Consider the following 22,872-nt stretch of genomic DNA (forward strand, 5'->3'; position numbering starts at 1 on the left):
ATGGCCGTCATGGAAGCCATGAACTCCCGAGCTAGTTCGGACGATCCTCCCAGGGACGGTAGGTTAAAGTCGCCCAAGACCATGAGTTTGGGGAATTCAACCACCAACCCTGAGAGGACATCAAGTAGCTTAGGCAGGGCTGCCACTGCACGATTAGGTGGAAGGTACGCCAGCAGCAGGCCCAACTGCGCCCCCGGACCGTATCTCAGAAAGAGAGACTCACACCCAACTATCTGAGGGACGGTGGTCTCCCGTGGGCTAAGGGTCTCCCTGATGATTACTGCCACTCCTCCGCCCCTACCATGGGCCCGAGGCTGGTGCAGCACCTGGAAACCAGGCGGGCAGAGGTCAACCAGAGGGACACCACCCTCTGGGCCCAGCCAGGTTTCCGTGATGCAAGCCAGGTCCACGTGCTCACTCTCCACTAGGTCACGAACAAGGTGAGCCTTGTTAGCAACGGACCTGGCATTTAGGTAGACCAGCCTGAGCTTAGGAGGCTGCACATCTTCGCTCCCGGGTCCTCGGGGGAAGTACAGAGGGTCGGAGCGTCTCACCGCTTGTACAGAGCGGAGATGACCCTCCCGGTGTTGATACGGCCCTCTGCTTGTGCACCTTCTGCCGTTCCCCACCATCCTGGGAATTGATTGTCCGTCAGCTTGCCACTGGGCTTTGTCGGCGACTGGCCCTCGTTCCACATCTTCGCGAACGCTCGTAGGCCTGGCCTGCGCTATGGTAGTTGGGAGGCCCCCCTTCGCCGAACAACCATAGTCTTTTCCCGCCCCCCTCCCTAACCCAACGAAGAACTTAACTAGGAACTTAACCAGGGGCCTCTTGTTGGACTTATGCTGGAGGCCCCTGACCCTGCCCGGCCATCTCTCAGAGGCCCAATGGTCGGGCCCGTCATCGAGATTGGATGTAGCGTAGGCGGGTCGCACCAGGAGAGGGGGGAACCCCTGAGGGCATGTAGGTCTGTGCTGGAATATTGGAGTAGCATAGAGTCACAGGGGTTTTTTGGGAAGGCAGTCCCCTGGATGGAGAATTGGCAGGAGGGTCGAGTTGGGTAGGTGGGTATCTGGACCGTCACCCAGCCGCTGCCACTTGGCTGGGTGAACCCCAGAAGCAGGCCACTCCCCATCCTCTCACGATGGGTTGTGACTCTGTTTCCGGGGGTGGTCCAAAACCCACTCTGAGTGAAGCATACCCCATAGAGCTCTCACCTCTATGGGGCTGCAGGTGTAAGGTCAAGCCACTCTGCCACCGTGGCTTGCACCCAGGCCCATCATGTCCTGTGGGGAGAGGGTGGGCAGGGAGGTTGAGAGTTGGTAGAGGCAAGGTGATGACGGCTTCGGTGGTCCAGTCGCCGCTTTCTCCACTGATCAGCTGGATCGTGGCGTCTGTTTGGTTGAAGATCAGTACGGAGACACCGTCGGCACCCAGGGTGCGGGCCGGAGACGTCACGCCACGTCTATTAATGCTGCCGTCGAGGGTTCTTGGTAAAGGTGGTCGACCAGGGCCTGGAGAGGCTTTCGCTGCTGCCACAGCCCTTGCCGCCGTCGACACCGTTGCATAGCTGTTCCGCTGATCCGCTGGTCCGCGGCGTCTCCTTTGATGTAAATCGGAGGCGACGCCGCCTAGGAGCAGGTCAAGCAGGTCAAGACGGCTGCAGCGGTTCAGGGGGCGGGCCGGGGACGCCACGCCACTGCTGCTAGCGCCGCTGTCAAAGGCCCCTCGGAGGGCGGTCGATCGGGCCCGCATAGCTGGTCTGCGGCGCCTCCTTTGATCCCTCGGAGACGCCGCCGCTATTCAGGAGCATGTCAGGAGGCCGAGGCAGAGCAGCGACTCCGGTCCCGCTCAGGATGGCTGCAACGGTTGCCACTTCCGCCATCCAGCTGATCCGCGGCGCCTTCCTTGATCTTCGGAGACGCCGCCACTGCTGGGGGCAGATCAGGGAGCCGAGGCAGAGCGGAGATGCCGGCCCCACTCCAGATGGCCGCAACAGCTGCAGCGGCTCAGGGGGCGGGCCAGAGGCGCCACGCCGCTCCCGCCACCGCCGGCGTCCAGGCCCATGGGAAGAAGACCGACCAGGGCCCGAGGAAGATCCCAGCGTCGCCACCGTCAATGTTGCCGCCGCCTCCGCCGCCCAGCTGATCCGCGGTGCCTCCGCTGATCCCCCGGAGGCGCCGCCGCCGCCCGGGAGCAGACCAGGGGGCCGGGGCAGAGCAGAGCCACCGGCCCCACCCGGATGGCCACAACAGCTGTAGTGGCTCAGGGGGCGGGGCGGAGACGCCACGCCGCCACCGCCACCGTCGTTGTTAGGCTCCTGGCGAAGATGATCGACTGGGGGTTGGAGAGCTGTCGCCGCTGTTGTCCTCGTTGTCGCCGCTTCCGCCACACAGCTGATCTGCGGCGTCTCCATTGATCCCTCGGAGACGCCGCCCTCGCCCGGGAGTAGATCAAGCGGTAGAGGCAGGGCGGAGGCGTTGGCCCCATTTACAACGGCCGCTAACGGCCCAGGCGGCGGGGCGGAGATGTCCCGGCGCCCCTACGGGTGATTCGGGAGGCAGCGGGCGGCACATTGCCCAACTCATCTGCCCAAACTTCTGACCCCACCCCAGGGGTCCACTGACATCCCTGGGGGGCTCCTGGGGGGACGCCTTACCACTGGGGGTTACGGAGCTCTTCCCAGCACGTCTGCCATCTTTGGAGCCGGCAAAAAAAAATGTTAAGAAAGTTTTAGGCCTTGAAATGCTGAGAGAATTAAACGGGGTGCAGCTCACAAAAGCTTGTGCCTTTTAGTAAAATACGTGAATCTGAAAAGGTGCTCCGAACTCCTCCTGTTATTTTGCCATCCTAGACTAACAGAGCTCTCTTCTTATGGAGTCTTCATGAAATCAAGAAATCCTCTTTGAAGTCCTGCTCCCACCCACAACTTCTACCTGTCTTTGTGATTCCAGAGCTGATTTGAGTACTTATTTCTTCCCTTGAGGGAGATCAGGAGAATTGGAGGAAGTTATCTTTTTTATTATTTTTTTAAATTCCATTTATATCCCGCCCTTCTCCGAAGACTCAGGGCGGCTTACAAGCTTAGCAGTAGCCTTCATTCTATGTATATGTCTGCTTATTAGGGCATTATTATTATTATTATTATTATTATTATTATTATTATTATTATTATTATTATTATTATTATTATTATTATTATTTTATTATTATTGTCGTCTTGAGTCTAAGTACCGTATATGCTTCATTTTTCCTTAGAGAGAAGAGAAAACCAAGTAGTGTCCACCACAGACATTGATGAATCAGATATGATTTGCTTATACCACATTAGGAAAAGTTGTAGCTTTCAAGGTAAGTGGGTTAAAACCAGTTGGGTCAAGCGTTCCCTGTTTTTGATATGTGAATGCTACTATTTCTCACCATATCCTTAGAATCATGGAGTTAGATCATTTAATCTGAATCCAATCCTTGCTCAGTACAGAAATACAAAATGAAGAATCCCTGTATTGATGGCTCTTTGGTTTCTATCTGTATGGAGACTAGCACCATTCAGAAAAACAGCTTCCCTTGTCAATCTGGTCTTGGGTTTGGGTATTTCCAGGTACCACAAAATTGACCTTTTGCTTCACTTCAGAACATTTCATCTTAGATGTAGACCACAGGACTTCTTTAACTCCACCCACTAGTACAGTGCCTTCAGTAGAAGAAAAAAAATGTATTAATTTCACATTTGGGAAAAGTAAGGTGTCATCTTGCTATTATGACTTACGTGAGAATGAATAATTAAGAACTAGTCTACCATATTTAGGCTGCAAAGATCTGAACTAATTATTCAGCAAAGAATTATGAGGGCTTTTGGTTCTTTTCTTTGTAGCCCGCTTTGTAGCTCTCTTAGAAACTTGAGATCCGATCTGTAATACCTTTTATGATTTCTGATATGTAGCTAAAACCAAGCAATTAATATGCAGTGGATGTACTGTATACAAGTATGTGCAAAAGAGAAAATAAAAGGTTTAAAAATTGAACATTAGCAAGGGGCTCAGCACCCTGTTTGCCTGGCAATTTCATCAGTACAAACTCCTTAGCACAGGGGTGTCAAACTCAATTTCATTGAGGGCCGCATCAGCATTGCGGTTGCCCTCAGGGCCGGGTGGGTATGGCCTGGGTGGGCGTGGCTAGAGTGTGTATGGCCTACTGGGTGGGCGTGGCCAGCTCTACATCGTTCGCATCAAGGGTGCCTATGGGGGCCTGGGCAGGAGTGGGACAGATCTGAGGGTCTCTGGCAGGAGGAGGGTCTCTGGGCCGGGGCCAAGGCAGTGGGGGCCGTTCCCTCACTGTTTCCAGGATGGCTTCGCGGGCCACATGAAACTACTTTGCGGGCCGGATCCGGCCCCCGGGCCTGTGTTTGACATGTCTGCCTTAGCATTTCTCCTTGAAAAGTATCTTAATGGTTCATGAATATAATGCAATATAATATGGGTTTGTTTATTTAGATAAGTGCACCCGAATTCACTACCATTTGCCATATAGATGGCAAGTTTTAGATGGTACTTTGTGGAAAGATATGGAAAATATGAAGCAAATTGAAAACGCCTACTGTGAACCAGGCAACGAAAGGTATAAATATAGTAATAATTTGTTCTTATAATAACATGTTTTTGTTTGACTTAAATTGTATTGATGCTATTTTGAGTCCTACGGAAGAAGGGCGGTATATAAGTCTAATAATAAACTAAGCTATTTTTCTACCTTTTTCTACCTTAAATATTTTAATACACGTTTATCTGTTTTTTTTTATTGAAAAGTTTTAACATACAATTTTTCTTTAAAACCCCCCCTCCCCCTCCCTTCACCCTCCCCCCCTACCTCTCCCCCCTCCCCCCCTCCCCCCCCGACTTCCCAGAGCTAAATACAAGGTATATATATAAAAAAACCAATCATAAACAATCATATACTAACAACTATAAACTCTAAAATCCATCACTCTCTAGCTTATATAGGATAAAACAAACCTTAGTAATATTAAATATATATATAAAAAAAACTAAAAGAAAAAAAAGAAAAAAAAAGAAAGAAGACTTATTCAAATGCTACATAAAACTTCTTAACCCTATACTTATTCTGGATAAACTCAATCCATTTTGTCCATTCCATCATATAGCGTTCTTGCGAGTGATCTTTCAAATAGGCCGAAATCTTCGCCATCTCTGCCAGGTCGGAAACCTTTAAAGTCCATTCTTCTATAGACGGCAATTCCTCTTTCTTCCAATATTGACCTATCAAAAGTCTTGCTGCCGTAGTTAAATTCAACATCAACTTAGTGTCCACAACTGTAGCATCTGTAATTATTCCCAACAAAAAAAGTTGCGGACAAAACTTTATCCTTTGTTTAAAAATCTTCTGCATGTTCCACCAAACTTTTATCCAAAAGGCCTTAACCTTTTTACATGTCCACCATATATGAAAATATGTTGCATCTTCATCACCGCACCTCCAACATTTAGGCTGATAATTCGGATACATACTTGCGAGCTTTTTGGGATCTAAATGCCACCTATAAAACATTTTGTAAAAATTCTCTCTTAGATTTTGAGCTTGTGTAAATTTTACGTTCCTCACCCAAATCTTTTCCCACGTGTCCATTGTAATAACTTCCTGGATGTTTTGGGCCCATTTTATCATACAATCCTTAACAAGTTCTACTTCTGAATCAATCTCTATCAACGCAAGATATATCCGTTTAATATGTGCTGGTCCCTGGTTTCTAATTTGCTTTATCAGATTTTCATCAGTCATTGTAAAACCATTTTTCTGATCTTCTTTCCACCTGGCCCGTAACTGAGTATATTGAAACCAGTTTTGAACAACCTTCTCTTCTCGCAAGAGGCTATATGATTTCAAACACCAGACATTTCTTTCCAAACTTAGGATCTCCTTGTACGTAGTCACATCATGTTTGAAACCAGCATGTATATTTTCTATTGCGTGTTTTGGAATTGCCCACAGTGGTATCTTGCAATCTAACTTATGTCTATACTTCTTCCAAACTCTCAGCAATGCCTGTCTTAAAATATGCACTCTAAACACATTGTCTACCTTCTTGTCATACAACAAATATGCATGCCAGCCAAACAACAAATCATGGCCCTCAAGATTTAATAATCTCTCTTGTGTCAAATTAATCCAATCACTTATTCCTACTAATGCAGCAGCTTCATAATATAGTTTAAGATTGGGCATTTTAAGCCCACCTCTCTCACGAGTATCCTGCATAATCTTAAGTTTAACTCGTGGCTTTTTCCCTGCCCACACAAATTTATTGATACCTCGCTGCCATTCCTCCAAATTAGAATCTTTCTTAAGAATCGGTATCATTTGAAATAGAAATAAAAATTTAGGCAGGACATTCATTTTCACTGCTGCAATCCGTCCCAACAAAGACAATTGCAATTTTTCCCAATTCTCCAATTCTTTTTGAATTTTCCCCCATAGTTTTTCATAATTATTTTTATATAACTTTGTATTAGAGGGCGACAAAAACACCCCCAAATATTTAACCCTTTTAACAATCTCAAATCCAGTTAGTCCTTCTAAAAGAGCCTTTTGCGAAACTGTCATATTTCTGACCAAAATTTTGGTTTTCTGTGTATTAACTTTAAATCCAGAAACCTTCCCATATTGTGTTATTATCTCAATCTATAATCCTGATCTCTAATTTGTATCCCCTTAATTTTTTCCGAATTCCATATTTTAACCAATAATATCTCTAATGTTAACACAAATAACAAGGGCGATAACGGACACCCTTGCCTTGTGCCCTTCTCAATATTACATGCTTCTGTCAAGCTATTATTAACTATAATTCGGGCAGTTTGTTTTTGATATAATGCCCTAATCGGTTGCAAAAATTTTTCCCCAAAATCCATTTTGTCTAAAACTTTCAACAAAAATTGCCAATTCAATTGATCAAAAGCTTTTTCAGCATCTAAGAAAATTAGCGCCGCAGATATCTGGTTGTTCCTTTCCAAAAACTCTAACACATCAACTATATGCCTCACATTATTTTTCATTTGCCTGCCACTAATAAACCCCGTTTGGTCCCCATGAATCACCTGTTGCAGAACCCTCATCAGTCTATTAGCCAAAACCTTAGCAAATATCTTGTAATCTGTATTTAAAAGCGATATCGGTCTGTAATTTTTAACTTGAGTAGCATCTTGGTCTTCCTTCGGAATCAAAGAAATAAAAGCTGTTCTCCAAGACGGTGGCACCTTTCCCCCCCTCTGAATTGTCTGGAACAGTTCCTTTAACGGTTTTATCATCTCTATTTGTAGATTTTTGTAATAGGCCACAGTCAAACCATCCGTACCTGGTGCTTTATCCACCTTCAATTCCTTAATTGCTGTAAAAATTTCTTCTTCTGTAATCAATTGATTAATCCCTTCTTTTTGTACTTGCGTAAGAACCGGGATGCTAGCATTCTCCAAATATATATCAATGTCTTTTTCATTAATTTTCTCCTTAGCATATAATTTAGAATAAAAATCCACAAAAGCGTACTTGATAAGATCCTGTTGAAACACAACCCTTCCTCTATGCTCAATCTTGTCTATATTAGAAGCCCTTTGTTTTTTCCTCAATCTATAAGCTAACCATCTACCTGGTTTATTAGCGTTGCAAAAAGTATTATGCCTGGCAAACCGCAGATTGGTTGCCACTTGGTCAGCCATTAATTTATCAAATTGTCCTCTTAACAATTTAATAGCCTCCTTAGTCTTCGCATCCTCTGGGTTCAAAATCAAAGCCTTTTCTTTTTCCTTTATTTCATTCTCCAGTTCTTTCCTCCTAGCTTCCACAGCACGTCTATGTTTATTATTCATATATATCAACACCCCTCTCATGTAGGCCTTGCTAGCATCCCACACCATATCCATAGAGGTACCTTTGTTCATATTAGTTTCAAAAAAATCCTTCATCCGCTGTTTGCATTCCTCCACATTTCTCTGATTTCTAAACAAGTTCTCATTTACGCGCCACGAGCGCCTGTCTTTTTTCTCCTTATCAATCTCTAACCAAACTGGACTATGATCAGAGATAGTTCTTGCACAAATCTTCACCTTTTTAGTCCTCAAAAAAAAGTCATTAGTCACCAAAATAAAATCAATCCTCGAGAAAGATTGATGTCTATCAGAATAAAAAGTATAATCCTTTTCCTGCAAGTGTCTCTCACGCCAAATATCTCGCAGTTCCAAGTCATCCTTCATTTCAAAAAAAGATTTAGGCAGTCTAGCATGACTTGGAATGCGCTTAAAAGCTCCAGCCTTATCCATCTGTACATCCAAAACACCATTCCAGTCCCCCATAAAAATAAAAGATTTATAATCCAACTGGGTAAGCTTTGTATGAAGTAAACTAAAAAAGTCAGCCTGTTGTTGTTGTTGATTAGGGGCATACAGTCCAACTAAAAGCGTCTTTTTGCCTTCTAGCAACAAGTCTATCAGTACGTATCTTCCATGCTTGTCTGCTTCAATTAAGTCCGCTGTTATGGCACTTTTAATATAAACAACCACCCCATTTTTCTTATTCATTGCAGAGGCAACAAAGTGCGTACCCAGTCTTGAGTTCAATAAAAACTTTTGGTCCATAGCCCTAATATGCGTTTCTTGCAAACATATAACATCTATCTTGAATTGTTTTAAATATTGAAAAACTTTCTTTCTCTTCTGTGGTGAATTTAGTCCATTAACATTCCAAGTCAAAAATTTAGTTGCCATGCATATCCTCCAAAAGCTCTTGAAGCACTGCCTTGATAGGACTATCTTCTTTAGGCCGTGCTCCTCCCACTGCTTGGCTATGAGTACGTTGTGAAGATTCCGAAGACTTGCTGGTCTTATTCTTTTATTTTCTTTGCTCGTTTTAAAGCAGCACGCGTTACCCTTTGCTCTCTAGGATCATCCAAAGAAATTATAGCTTGATCTCCTCCAGCACCATTTTCCTCTTCTTCAACCTCTTGATGTTCTCCTTCTCCAGATCCCTTTGCAGATTCCAGAAGTGTTAATGGGGTTGCTTTTAAAACGTTATTATAGAAATCACACGCTTGCTTCACAGTAATCAACCGGTACCTTTTGCCTTCATACATCACCATCAACCCATCTGGAATCTCCCATCTGAACCTTATATCTCGTTGCTTAAGCTCTTGCACAAGAAATGTGAAGTCTTTCCTTTTCCTTAAAATCTTTGGAGGAATTTCTTTTAAAACCAAGACTTCTTGATCAGCAATCACAACTTTAGCATCATAAGCAGCTTGTATAACTTCATCTCTAATTTCTCTTTTTGCAAAGTAGACCACCACATCTCTAGGTAGCTTTCTCTGTCTAGCAATCCATGAATTCACACGGAACACTTTATCCATAGCTTCTCTTATTTCAGATGCTGGCTGATTCAATACCACTTCGAGAGCCTCAGAAACCAGCTGCTTTAAATCTTCCTTAATATTCTCTTTTAAGCCTCTAATTCTAACAGCAAACTGCATCTGGTAATATTGAGCAAGACTTAATTCCCTTTCCATTTTGTCTCTTAAATCTTCATTCTCCCGTACTTTTGCTTCTAATATGGCATTCCTTTGAGTCAAATCATCCACTTTTTCATCCAAATCATCCACACATTCCGCCACTTTATGCACTGAAGACAAAATGTCTATCTTCATCACGCTGAGCTTCTGTTCCATCCTCTCTTCTATTCTCTCCTCCAGTTTCTCCAATTTCTCCTCCATCTGTGCAAATTTATCACCCATTGATTGATTGATTGATTCCAAAAGTACCTGGGCATGTTTCTCCAGAGCATCTCGTAAGTCCTTCGGTGTCAATACATCAGGAGGGTGCAACGCCTGTAATGATGATTGTTGCACCGGAGAAGATCCGCCACTCCGAAGAGTTTTAGGGGGAGGTTTAGCCGCCATCTTTTACTTTCAATTGTGACGCACTTTCACTTAAAGTTTAAAAAATCCATCAAGCTCGAGAGTAAAATAAAATAATCCTCTTCACCTTTTCCTCTTGTACCGCTCTGCCTGCTCCTTTTAATCCATAGTCCTTTCTTCAGGCAGGGGTGGTCGCAGACGCCTGGCTCTGCTCCAAGAAGTCCGGAGCAGAGACACCGGCCAGCTGGGAGCAACCCAGGCTTCGGGGGAGTTCAATCCTTCAGCCGCCCAAGCTCCAAGCTCAGGCGGCCCCGGAGAACTCTACCCCTACCTGGGGCCTCACCCCCTCCTCTTCTCCCGAGGAGGGGGCTTCAAATTCGCCCAAACAGCTGATCGGCGCTGTTTCGGGCGAAAATCACTCAGCTGAGCCGCGGGCAGCCCGGGAAGGCTGTTTTTTAATGGTTTGTCTATTGTAATATGTAGAAGTGATATGTAATATTTTAGTATAGGCTTCTTGTGTAAATTAGTAGTGTGTATGGGGTGGTCAAATCAGTTTTGATTCCTGATGAATGCCTGGACATAATCCAAACAGTTTTCTTGGCAACATTTTTGGAAGTGGTTTGCCATTGCCTTCTTTCTTGGGCTTCCAACTGGCATAAATCTTACAATCAAAATGTGTTCAATTCTTGAAAATTCTGATCATAGATAAATCCCATATTGTGCTACTCTGTTTCTGGATTTACATTTACTGTAAACGCACAGTAATTAGGTACAGATAGTGACTGCTGCAACCAGGTGAGAAAAGCTAAATCTTTCCTCTCAACCTTCTTTGTTTGCAAAATGTACCTCTCCAGTAGAGTTTCATTATATTAACTCAGGAATATATTAAAGAATCATGGGGAAAACCACAAGGTTTCTCTCTTTCCATATGCAGATCATAATCTGATTGGGCTGCTATGTATTTACTGTAAATAGAATCTGAAAGTGGATTATGTGCTTCATATAATGCAACTTTTAGATTCATATAAGCCACACTTAAGATCTTGATGAAGTCAGTGCAACAGTTGTCCCAATTTATTTTTGAGTTTTATCAATGAGACTGAATTTCTCCTTTCTCTTTTTTTTGAATTTGCAAAGATGGAAGAGTGAAAATAATGGAAGGGGAGATTTTGAAACATTTGATTTTTAAAAAAGTCTAATACTAATAAAAGTACTTACTATTAAGCTGGTTCTATCCAAGGTTTGAGAGTTTTAGCGCTTAAAGCTGTACCACTGAAATGGAATATAAAATACCGTATATACTTGAGTATAAGCCGAATTTTTCAGCCCACTTTTTGGGCTGAAAATTTCCACTTCGGCTTATACTCCAGTCAACAAAAAAAACTTACCGAGGACTTGTGCGCGGCCGAGGCTTTGGTGCTTCCGGGATCGCGCGCACCTCTCCCAAGCCACCGCCGTCCGCAGACCTGCCAAAGTTTGGGGAGGTTTGGGGAGGTGCGCGCGCACCTCCCCAAACGTCGGCAAGTCTCCGGACCTCCGTGCCCTGCCTGCCTGCTTCTTTCCGCTGCGGAAAGAAGCAGGCAAGCAGGGCGCGGAGGTCTGCTTCTTTCCGCAGCGGAAAGAAGCAGGCAGGCAGGGCACGGAGGTCTGCTTTCCGCAGCGGAGGTCTGCTTCTTTCCGCAGCGGAAAGAAGCAGGCAAGCAGGGCACGGAGGTCTGCTTCTTTCCGCAGCGGAAAGAAGCAGGCAAGCAGGGCGCGGAGGTCTGCTTCTTTCCGCAGCGGAAAGAAGCAGGCAGGCAGGGCACGGAGGTCTGCTTCTTTCCGCAGCGGAGGTCTGCTTCTTTCCGCAGCGGAAAGAAGCAGGCAGGCAGGGCACGGAGGTCTGCTTCTTTCCGCAGCGGAGGTCTGCTTCTTTCCGCAGCGGAAAGAAGCAGGCAAGCAGGGCACGGAGGTCTGCTTCTTTCCGCAGCGGAAAGAAGCAGGCAAGCAGGGCACGGAGGTCTGCTTCTTTCCGCAGCGGAAAGAAGCAGGCAAGCAGGGCACGGAGGTCTGCTTCTTTCCGCTGCGGAAAGAAGCAGGCAAGCAGGGCACGGAGGTCTGCTTCTTTCCGCAGCAGAGGTCTGCTTCTTTCCGCAGCGGAAAGAAGCAGGCAGGCAGAGCACGGAGGTCTGCTTCTTTCCGCAGCGGAAAGAAGCAGGCAGGCAGGGCACGGAGGTCTGCTTTCCGCAGCGGAGGTCTGCTTCTTTCCGCAGCGGAAAGAAGCAGGCAAGCAGGGCACGGAGGTCTGCTTCTTTCCGCAGCGGAAAGAAGCAGGCAAGCAGGGCGCGGAGGTCTGCTTCTTTCCGCAGCGGAAAGAAGCAGGCAGACAGGGCACGGAGGTCTGCTTCTTTCCGCAGCGGAGGTCTGCTTCTTTCCGCAGCGGAAAGAAGCAGGCAGGCAGGGCACGGAGGTCTGCTTCTTTCCGCAGCGGAGGTCTGCTTCTTTCCGCAGCGGAAAGAAGCAGGCAAGCAGGGCACGGAGGTCTGCTTCTTTCCGCAGCGGAAAGAAGCAGGCAAGCAGGGCACGGAGGTCTGCTTCTTTCCGCAGCGGAAAGAAGCAGGCAAGCAGGGCACGGAGGTCTGCTTCTTTCCGCTGCGGAAAGAAGCAGGCAAGCAGGGCACGGAGGTCTGCTTCTTTCCGCAGCAGAGGTCTGCTTCTTTCCGCAGCGGAAAGAAGCAGGCAGGCAGAGCACGGAGGTCTGCTTCTTTCCGCAGCAGAAAGAAGCAGGCAGGCAGGGCACGGAGGTCTGCTTCTTTCCGCAGCGGAAAGAAGCAGGCAAGCAGGGCGCGGAGGTCTGCTTCTTTCCGCAGCGGAGGTCTGCTTCTTTCCGCAGCGGAAAGAAGCAGGCAGGCAGGGCACGGAGGTCTGCTTCTTTCCGCAGCGGAAAGAAGCAGGAAAGCAGGGCACGGAGGTCTGCTTCTTTCCGCAGCGGAGGTCTGCTTCTTTCCGCAGCGGAAAGAAGCAGGCAAGCAGGGCACGGAGGTCTGGTTCTTTCCGCAGCGGAGGTCTGCTTCTTTCCGCAGCGGAAAGAAGCAGGCAAGCAGGGCGTGGAGGTCTGCTTCTTTCCGCTGCGGAAAGAAGCAGATCTCCGCGCCCTGCCTGCCTGCTTCTTTCCGCTGCGGAAAGAAGCAGACCTCCGCGTCCTGCCTGCCTGCTTCTTTCCGCTGCGGAAAGAAGCAGACCTCCGTGCCCTGCCTGCCTGCTTCTTTCCGCTGTGGAAAGAAGCAGACCTCCGCTGCGGAAAGAAGCAGACCTCCGTGCCCTGCTTGCCTGCTTCTTTCCGCTGCGGAAAGAAGCAGACCTCCGTGCCCTGCCTGCCTGCTTCTTTCCGCTGCGGAAAGAAGCAGACCTCCGCTGCGGAAAGAAGCAGACCTCCGCGCCCTGCTTGCCTGCTTCTTTCCGCTGCGGAAAGAAGCAGTCCTCCGTGCCCTGCCTGCCTGCTTCTTTCCGCTGCGGAAAGAAGCAGACCTCCGCTGCGGAAAGAAGCAGACCTCCGCGCCCTGCCTGCCTGCTTCTTTCCACTGCGGAAAGAAGCAGACCTCCGTGCCCTGCCTGCCTGCTTCTTTCCGCTGCGGAAAGAAGCAGACCTCCGCGCCCTGCTTGCCTGCTTCTTTCCGCAGCGGAAAGAAGCAGGCAGGCAGGGCACGGAGGTCCGGAGACCTGCCAACGTTTGGGGAGGTTTGGGGAGGTGCGCGCGCACCTCCCCAAACCTCCCCAAACTTCGGCAGGTCTCCAGACGGCAGCGGCTTGGGAGAGGTGCGCGCGATCCTGGAAGCACCGAAGCAAGTCCTCGGTAAGCTCCGGGCGGTCACTTGCTTCGCGTCTCCTGAGGGAAGGGGGGGCGACTGGAGCGGCCGTGTTTCCTCGCCTGCTGGGCGCCGCGATTTGCCCGGGGAACGCGCGGGCCCCGAATGGCAGCGTGGAGCGAGGAAGCAGACAGCCAGGGCTTCCCCAAGAGCCGCGGCCACACAGGGTATTCCTGTGTATTCAGGCTTGCAAAATGGCAGATCGAGCCTCTGCTGGCGGCAGAGGCTTGCAGAGCGCGGATCCAGCCTCCGCCGGCGGCGGAGGCTTGCAGAACGGCGGATCGGCTTATACTCGAGTCAACAACTTTTTCCAGTTTTTGGGGGTGAAATTGGGGGTCTCGGCTTATACTCGAGTCGGCTTATACTCAAGTATATACGGTAAGTTAATATATCTTATAAATATAAAAATTATACAAGCCCTTTCAGTTGCTTCTTGCTTAAGTATCATAGATATGGTCTCTTTTATGACTATAATAAAGGTAAAGGTTCCCCCGCACATGCGTGCTAGTCGTTTCCGACTCTAGGGGCCGGTGCTCATCTCCATTTCAAAGCCGAAGAGCCAGCGCTTGTCCGAGGACGTCTCCGTGGTCATGTGGCCGGCATGACTAGACACCAAAGGCGCACGGAACGCTGTTACCTTCCCACCGTAGTGGTCCCTATTTTTCTACTTGCATTTTTACGTACTTTCGAACTGCTAGGTTGGCAGAAGCTGGGACGAGTAACAGGCGCTCACTCTGTTACGCAGCACTCGGGATTCGACCCTCCAAACTGCCGACCTTCTGATCGACAAGCTCAGCGTCTTAACCCACTGAGCCACCGCGTCCCCTGTATGACTATAATACCAGCTACTAATTATTCTGGCTTTATAGTGAGGTTCTGAATAAGGTCATATGCTTAGTGATTGCTGAAGTTGTGAAGCACTTTATGCTAAAACAGTGCCTTTTATAAATAATTTTTCCTTTTTTTAAAAAAAACTTGTTTTTGGTGACATGTTCAAGGAATAATTGTTTCAATTGATTTTTGTATTCCTTTGGATTTCTCCTTTAGCAGCTTTATTTTTGAAAGCTGTCCATCTTTATCCTAGATAAAAAAAGATTTCATTAGATTTGGTTTGGGGATTGTGCTCCTGGGTAAAGCTTATTATTCTTGTCCTAAATTAGTTTCACTTTCCCTTAGAAATTTAACATAGCAAATGTGATACAGTCACTGTTGTAAAGGATGGAAAGCTAAAAGTTTTCTTTCCATGCAGAAAATACTTCTCACTGTTCTAATATATTTTTCTAGTTTTTATAAAAAGACCATTAAAATAGAACAGTGATGGTGAATCTTTTGGGCTCAGCATGCCAAAAGTTTAGAAAATGGCTAACTTGACTCTGCTTTCATGTTACACACACACACACACACACACACACACACACAAAACAATTGTCTATCTCCCCACCCCACCCCAAAAAATCTAAACCATCCTGAACCGTTGCTCTCAGCATTGGGTATTGGTGAAAACTGGTATGCCATCCAAAATGTTGTGGTATGTCACTTTTGAAGGCATGCCATAGCTCACCATCACTGAAATAGAAGATAGAACAATCCTTTTTTTAAAAAAAAGTTATAACTTTTTAAAATCCCATTGTTCCACAGTGTATTCCATTTGGGAGGACTGGAACACCCTTTATCCATGCAAACTATCAATTTCTCCAGAATGACATGGGGCTCTGCTAAAATTAGACGGCTTTCCACAGCATCTTCAGTGACCAAGCCTCCACACTATATTCTTACAACAGATTGGATCTGGTACTGGAAGGATGAGTACAATCTATGGAAAGAATATGGAAAGGAAGTAAGTAAACCTTGTGGTCATGTTGTCATCTTCTGTGTGCTGTATAGAAGGTTTCTCAACCTTAGCAACTTTAAGATGAGTGGACTTCAACTCCCAGAATCTCCTTCCCAGCCAGCCAGAAAAACACAGCTGTGTAGTATCCTAATAACTTTGATACCTTTAAAAACAATTGAGTTGACCTTCCTCTTTTACTACTAAATTAATGCAACATACAAATGATGGGCTATCCTACCCGGTCCTCCATAAAATGAGTCAGAATAGATCTGTGTAAAAGCAGCACCTAGATTAGTTAATGAAGGGACGCGGTGGCTCAGTGGGTTAGGACGCTGAGCTTGTCGATCAGAAGGTCGGCAGTTTGGCGGGTCGAATCCCAAGTGCCGTGTAGTAGAGTGAGCGCCTGTTACTCATCCCAGCTTCTGCCAACCTAGCAGTTCAAAAGCACGTAAAAATGCAAGTAGAAAAATAGGGACCACTTTGGCATCTAGTCATGCCGGCCACATGACCACGGAGACGTCCTCGGACAAACGCTGGCTCTTCGGCTTTGAAACGGAGATGAGCACCGGCCCCTAGAGTCAGAAACGACTAGCACGCATGTGCGGGGGAACCTTTAGATTAGTTAACAGGTAGTCCTCGACTTACTGCACAACCATTCACTTAGTGTCCATTCAGAGTTACAACACACTTGATTGGTCCTCATGTTTACAATTATTGCAGCATCCCTATCATCATGTGATAATTTGGGCACTTGGCAACTGGCATGTATTTAGAATAGTTGCAGCATCCTGGGTCCATAAGATCGCCATTTGTGATCTTCTCAGCCAACTTCCAACAAGTATAGTCAATCGGGGGAAATTGGATTGTGGTGATTTGCTTAATAGTTGTGCCAAAAAAGGTCATAAAATCAGGTGCAAGTCACTCAACAACCACCTTGCTTAGCAATGGAAATTCTGGTCCTGATTGTGGTTGTAACTTTGTTTCCTAAACAGAAAAGCAGTGAAATTAAGACGCAGCAGTACAAAATGGAAACTTTTATAACAAGAACAAAATAAAATCAATATCAAAGTTTTTTTAAAACACCAAACAAAAAGGTGTTGGGAAGATAAGGGAACAGATTTCAACACTCATAAACTGTAGTAAGGCAGCCAATAAAAATGAAATTCTATCACCGGTTTGTGTTTACTGCAAGAGGGGACACGCTGAGTTTAATTTCATTTTAGAATAAATATTCTAATAAATTATGGGTATCAGGAAAGCCTGATGATACAAATAGTATGCAATATTTGGAGCATCAGAAGAAAGACCATCACATGTATGATTAAAATATGCTGGCTGATACATGTGAAAATAGACATGGATCCAAAAACTGTTAAATTTCAGTCTGCCCAATGCTAGAAATAAATGGGTAGCTGGTAAAACTGCTTCTCAGCTGGTCTCATTTATTAATAATTCTTGTTTGTTGAAGCCAGAAGAAAGGCTAGACCACTTCTAATTAGGAGACAGGGCTTAAGATTTCTTCCTCTTCCAGGGAGGAAACTTTCTGTTCAGTCTATAGCTCTCTGTTCTTTCATGGAGGAAGGATTGAAGGTTCAGGAAGAGTAGATTTCACCTCCAGCATTGAGAAGAAAATGGGGCAACCCCTTGCACTGACTGTTGCTTGCAAAAGAGCTGAGACTAAGCAGCAAATGCATTATGCAGACTGACAGTTGATTTAGACCAGACATGTCAAACACAAGGTCCGGGGGCCAGATCCGGCCCGCGAAGTGGTTTCATGCGGCCCGCGAAGCCATCCTGGAAGCAGTGAGGGAACGGCCCCCACTGCCTTGGCCCTGGCCCAGAGACCCTCCTCCTGCCAGTGACCCTCAGATCTGTCCCACTCCTGCCCAGGCCCCCATAGGCACCCTTGATGTGAACCATGTAGAGCTGGCCACGCCCACCCAGTAGGCCATACACACTTTAGCCACACCTACCCAGTAGGCCACGCCCACCCTGGCCACATCCACCCAGCCCCCTGAGGGCAACTGCAATGCTGATGCGGCCCTCAATGAAATTGAGTTTGACACCCCTGATTTAGACTCTCCTCCAGGAACAATAAGTGACCACCCTCATGTGCTTCAAATTCCCCTCTCTGTAGTTATATCATGGCTCCCTTCTTTCCAAGGCTGCTCTTTCCAATTGGCAAACCCATAAATCACACATTCTTCTTTTCTGCTTTGAACCAAAAGTCCATAAAGGGCTTCCAGTCACTCATGAGTACAACTGCTATCTTTTTCCTAATTAAGTCAATTTTACCATTTCTGCAAATTCTGTCATTTTCACCTCCATTATGGGTATTCCAGAGTGTTTCGATCTTTTTGCATATAATCTCACTGCAATTAACTATATACAAAAACAATCTTTCATAAGACTTTTCAAATTGTCTATCCATTAGTCAGAGAAGTTTTTTTTTGCTGGTTTCAGTTGAACCGGAAAAGTTTTTATATTAATAAAGTTAATAAATCTGTTTGAACCCCAAATATTCTGGCTTTTTTTACAACTCCACCAATAAAATAACCCTTCATGTTTTCAGCATTTCCAACATAAATTTGAAGCAGCTTTAAACAGTCTAGACCAGGGGTCGGCAACCTCGGCTCTTTTATGACTCGTGGACTTCAACTCCCAGAATTCCTGAGCCAGCATAGCTGGCTCAGGAATTCTGGGAGTTGAAGTCCACAAGTCATAAAAGAGCCGAGGTTGCCGACCCCTGGTCTACACATAGAAAATTCTTGAGAAAATCCAAATTCAAAGAACCTAGATTTTTCTGGAGTGATGTGCAAATGCTTTTGTTTGGTTCTGTGGTACCAGGATGAACATCATGTTGCTGCTACTACATCCAGCTTTGACTTGGAGAAAGCCTACCAGTCTGAAGCATTTACAACACTCAAGTTCTCAGCTGGGAGACATAATTATGAGATTGATTTTAAAGGTGTGTTTTCCCTCTTGTATCAGTTGAGTTGTTTGGAAATATCACCAGATAAAAATCAACGTTGATCTGCCTTGACCATAATATTTAGTTCCTTTAGCCTAATATTGTCTATTAGGAAGAATTCTCCATCTGATTAGAAATCAAGCAAGTATTTTTTTGTATTATTAAACTTGGATATAATTAAGTTATCATATTAAGTTGGCGGTTCTTAAACTGTTTCCCCAATGCCTTTTTCCTGGGCTTAGGATTCCTAATACAGTATTATTATTATAAATCACAAAAAACAAAACCCCAGACTCCCTTGTTTTATGCAAGTATTGTGGCAGTGGGATGTCCTGAACATTAAACAAGCAATTATAAATTGCTCCATTAGCAATAGCACTTAGACTTACAGTATATACCGCACCATAGTGCTTTACAGTACTCTCTGGGAGGTTCACAAAGTCAGAATTATTTGCATATTACCCCTAACAATTTGGGTTCTTATTTTACTGACATCAGAAGGATGGAAGGCTGAGTCAACCTTGAGCCCTGTCAGGATCAAACTCCAGGCTATTGGCAGAATTAGCCTGCAATACTACATTCAAATACTGCGCCACCAGAGATCCTTACCCTTACTCATTACCCCCAAGATATGCTCACTTTAGTAGTAAAATTGAGTAAGATTACCTTGTGATAGAAGGCCATTTGTCTTCTTCACAAAGGTGCTGGCTGTGATTGACTATGCACCTGGATTAAACATAGCTGATTAGGTTGATAAAGCTATTTTGTAAAGTCCCAAAAAACCACTGTCAAATCAGTGTAAATTGCTGGTGAATTGTACATCTCTGTTAATCAGGTTCAACTGTTTTTGATCATCTTCTAGGCCCAATTTCACGGATAACAGCATCCAAGGTTGTAGTTTCCTAAGCAAGGGAGTTCTGTGGGTTTCTTGCTTGATCTTTAAAGCATTAATATAATTTGGAATCAGGGTTGTATAAGAAAGGGAATAAGTAAACTTGGGCTCTTTGATGTCTTAGTTAATAAAAGAGATTTTTGAATATAGTAAGGAGTTTTCAGATAAGTAATAAGGCTAGGTCACCATGACTTTCCACTTAATTTTATAGATTTTTATTTGCACCAATTTTCAATTAAAAATGAAATTGAAAACTTGGTAAGTCAGATCTGTGGGCAGAAGAGGGTTTAACATGCCTTAGATAAAGGTAAACAATCTTTGGGGCCAAAAGAACATTTGATATTTGTGGGCAGAATGACGCCTACAAAACATATAACATGTAAGAGTTCCAAAATAAGCTAGAGAACAAAAAAAGGGACTCTTTGGCAGATTGATGTCAGTGGTTAAAAAAAGATAGTAGCAGCCATTCTTGCATTGCTCATTATCTGGTCTAGATAAGGATAGGCTTTGTTCTGCCTAATGTTTGACCTCCTTAGAATCCTAGACAGACTTTGTTTTCATTCTTAAGGCACAATTCAATATTTTGAGGGATATATATATATGGGCATTTTTCAGCCATGAAACAGAGAAACCTGAAATATCAGACGGAAAGAAGTGTTTGTAGACGGCCTAGGTTTGTGTCTACAGAAGAAGTGGAGAAAAAGAAAAGCAGGTTGGTGACTAGGATGTGTGTGTGTGTGTGTGTGTGTGTGTATGTACCTCATAATTTGATTTGTAATTTGGAAAGTATGTACGTGCTTATGTATGTGTCTAGATCTCCAGAACATTCTGTTTTTCCTGGGGATTCTATCAGCCCAGAGTGGTACATTTTGCAAACCATCCTGATTGATTTCCCCAATCTGTTTCCTGCCAGAGATACTGGTCCAACACCAGTAAAATTCCTAGCAAGTTTTAAATTCAAGGGAAATGGAGTGTGGGGGCGGGGGGGCAGAAGCGAACCGAAATGACTATTATATGATGCAATTGCTGTCTGCAAGTCCTGAAGAGAGCCCTAGTGTAGAGGTTAAAGTTCAATAATAGATAATCAGGTGCACTGGAATTCAAGGATATCCACCGGATGTGGTTAAAAAAAGTTCTAGATGGCAGTCTAGATGATGTGATCAAAGTTTTGTCTGGTTTTTTTTAATGTGCATTTTGTGTGAGGATCAAACTAAGTGTTCTCAATGAAGACCAAGAATAAGGGTCATCACTGAAAGTATTGCTGGTTGCTTCAATTTCCCCTCCTTCATTCAACTTCTAGGTGTTCTTAACACTTGCTTCAAAGTTGCATTCTGAATCAGAATTCTTTGACTTTGCTTGATGGTCAGTTTTTTTCCTTTGCATTCTATATAAGAGAGTGTTGGCTAATTCTGCAATCTCTTTATTTACAAGCAGGAAAGAGCAATCAAAGGAAAGCGCTACACACATTCCACCTCACTGGGACCAGTCAGCTTTACCAGAACTGGGATATAAGGTAGGTTTCACTAAACTGGGTAGATGGTTCTATATTCCTAGGGCAGTCATTCAAGTCAGAATGTTACATAATGTGTGTCTGTGTGTTGTGTGTGTTTGTATTTTAAGTCAGGCACTGTGCATAGTGGTATCATAACAAATAGACAAATGGCTATTCTTCTGGAATACAAATGCTGGTATTCCATCCTTGGCAAGTTCTGGTTTTATAGCTGATCATTATTCAGATTTTCGTAATCCTTTATTTTAAATGTTTTGTTTTGAGTCCCTTAATACATGTTTTGAGGAAGTAAGAAGTTTTTATTCTACCTCTTCCTCTGTGTGAAGGTGTATGAGAGTGTACTCTAATAAAATGTAAATTAACAGTCCAATAAACACCAGCAATGGAAAATTTGATATTGACAACAAAACTCATATCCAGTAATGTTAATAATGGTGGGTTTACTTTTTCAATTAATTATTATTCTGCCATTTCCATCTCTATAAAATAAGGAGTAAGGTAGCTTGATGATAAATAGGTTACAGAGAACAAAGAATGAAATTGGTAGCTAAGGTCAGAATTAAGAGTCAATATGCTGTGCTAGAAAGACTGAGGCTAAAGGCTCCTTCTTATGGGAAGGATGCTTACTGAATGATTTGAGGCCAATCTACTTGATTTCTGGCCTAATCAATATCAGGGGGTTGATGTTAGATTGAAACTGAAGTGAGAGCAAGGCAATTAACCATGAAATAAGCATCTCGGCAATTATGCCTTTCTCAGAGCAAGTCTGCCTGCTAAGCCTGAGGTAAGAGAAAATGAAGGTCTGTTTGGCAGTCACAGAAGTGGCCATTTTCTATGGGAACTTCCTTCCATCCTTTCAAATGACATAGATCCCAAAGAAGGATTAGCCCCATTTTTAAGCCTTCTAAAGACTTAATGGTTTTGGTCATTTCAGAGGACCTTCAGAAATTGACACGTGTTAGCACTGAGGAGGCTGTTTCATCTAACGTTGTTGTATTTCATGTAGTGTTTTAAATATTTTAGAAGTGGGACACATCATATATCTTTCTATAGTTCAAACTATATATTGCTTAGACTGAAGTGGTAAATAAATCTTAGGAAAAAGTTCCTGTTTCTTAAAATGCCCTGTTAAGAGTCATATAGTGGGAGAACTCAGAACAGGCCCAAGCTGGATGAGATATTATTCTGTAACTTCAGTTAGGCAGTAGTTGCTAAGCTCTTGAGAACTTGTTAGAAATTTATGTGACAAAGAAAGGAAACTCAGTTCTCTGAGAGTTCAGATCTTTTAACTTCTTGAACCAGACAGACATTGTCCTCTTGCTATTTGCTATTCAGCATCAGGATTAAATATTGACACTGATTAAAAATACCATTGTAAAAGGAATATGCAGGATGGCTCATTGTCCTAGTTTGATCATCCTTGGGAAGTATACTCAAAGGGTATGAAGATGATTCAACACATAGATCTAAGTCTTCTCTATCTCATCTTCCCTGATCCGTGAATGCCTAACGAATCTGTGACTTGTTTTGCTTGGTAAATTAGGGCAGATAAATTTATTTCAAATTTTACTGCATATATTAAATTTCTGTCTCATATTTGAGACCCATGTTTATAACCTTTTTTTCCCCTTTGCAGCTGATCAACCTCCTTCTATCCTCCAGTGAGTATATAAAAGTCCAGACTAATTTTCAGCGTACACTGCCCAAGGCCACAATATTGGCCATCAAAAGAATCCAGAATGTGTCTCTTTGGGAAGTTTATCATTGGTACGTGCAAACCGGCTCCATTGTTGTCATTGGCTTTTCTGAAATTAATTTTTTCAAAAGCTTCATGTTTCTGTTGCATAGCAGAATGCGCTTGAAAGAATTTCTCAGTGTTATTTAAATTCAAAGTACTGAGGGTTGAT

General features: G+C 44.5%; 1 protein-coding gene across 2 annotated transcripts in view; it reads left to right on the forward strand.

The window, feature by feature from the left end:
- LOC310642380 (protein mono-ADP-ribosyltransferase PARP12-like) overlaps window positions 1-22,872 on the forward strand; it is a gene marked incomplete at its 3' end in the record, with an annotated part of 57,345 nt that overhangs the window by 16,736 nt on the left and 17,737 nt on the right. The window contains exons 4-10 of one of the 2 annotated variants that reach the window (XM_083366044.1): window positions 3,259-3,351; window positions 4,494-4,617; window positions 15,400-15,598; window positions 18,440-18,560; window positions 20,071-20,167; window positions 20,887-20,968; window positions 22,602-22,732. In XM_083366044.1, the coding sequence (XP_083222170.1) occupies window positions 3,259-3,351; window positions 4,494-4,617; window positions 15,400-15,598; window positions 18,440-18,560; window positions 20,071-20,167; window positions 20,887-20,968; window positions 22,602-22,732 (847 nt within the window). The remainder of the gene's footprint in view (window positions 1-3,258; window positions 3,352-4,493; window positions 4,618-15,399; window positions 15,599-18,439; window positions 18,561-20,070; window positions 20,168-20,886; window positions 20,969-22,601; window positions 22,733-22,872) is intronic. The other variant, XM_083366045.1, reaches the window with a different exon arrangement.

This window comes from Vipera ursinii (genome assembly GCF_947247035.1).
Source record: "Vipera ursinii genome assembly, chromosome: 6".
Taxonomy (NCBI): Eukaryota; Metazoa; Chordata; class Lepidosauria; order Squamata; family Viperidae; genus Vipera; species Vipera ursinii.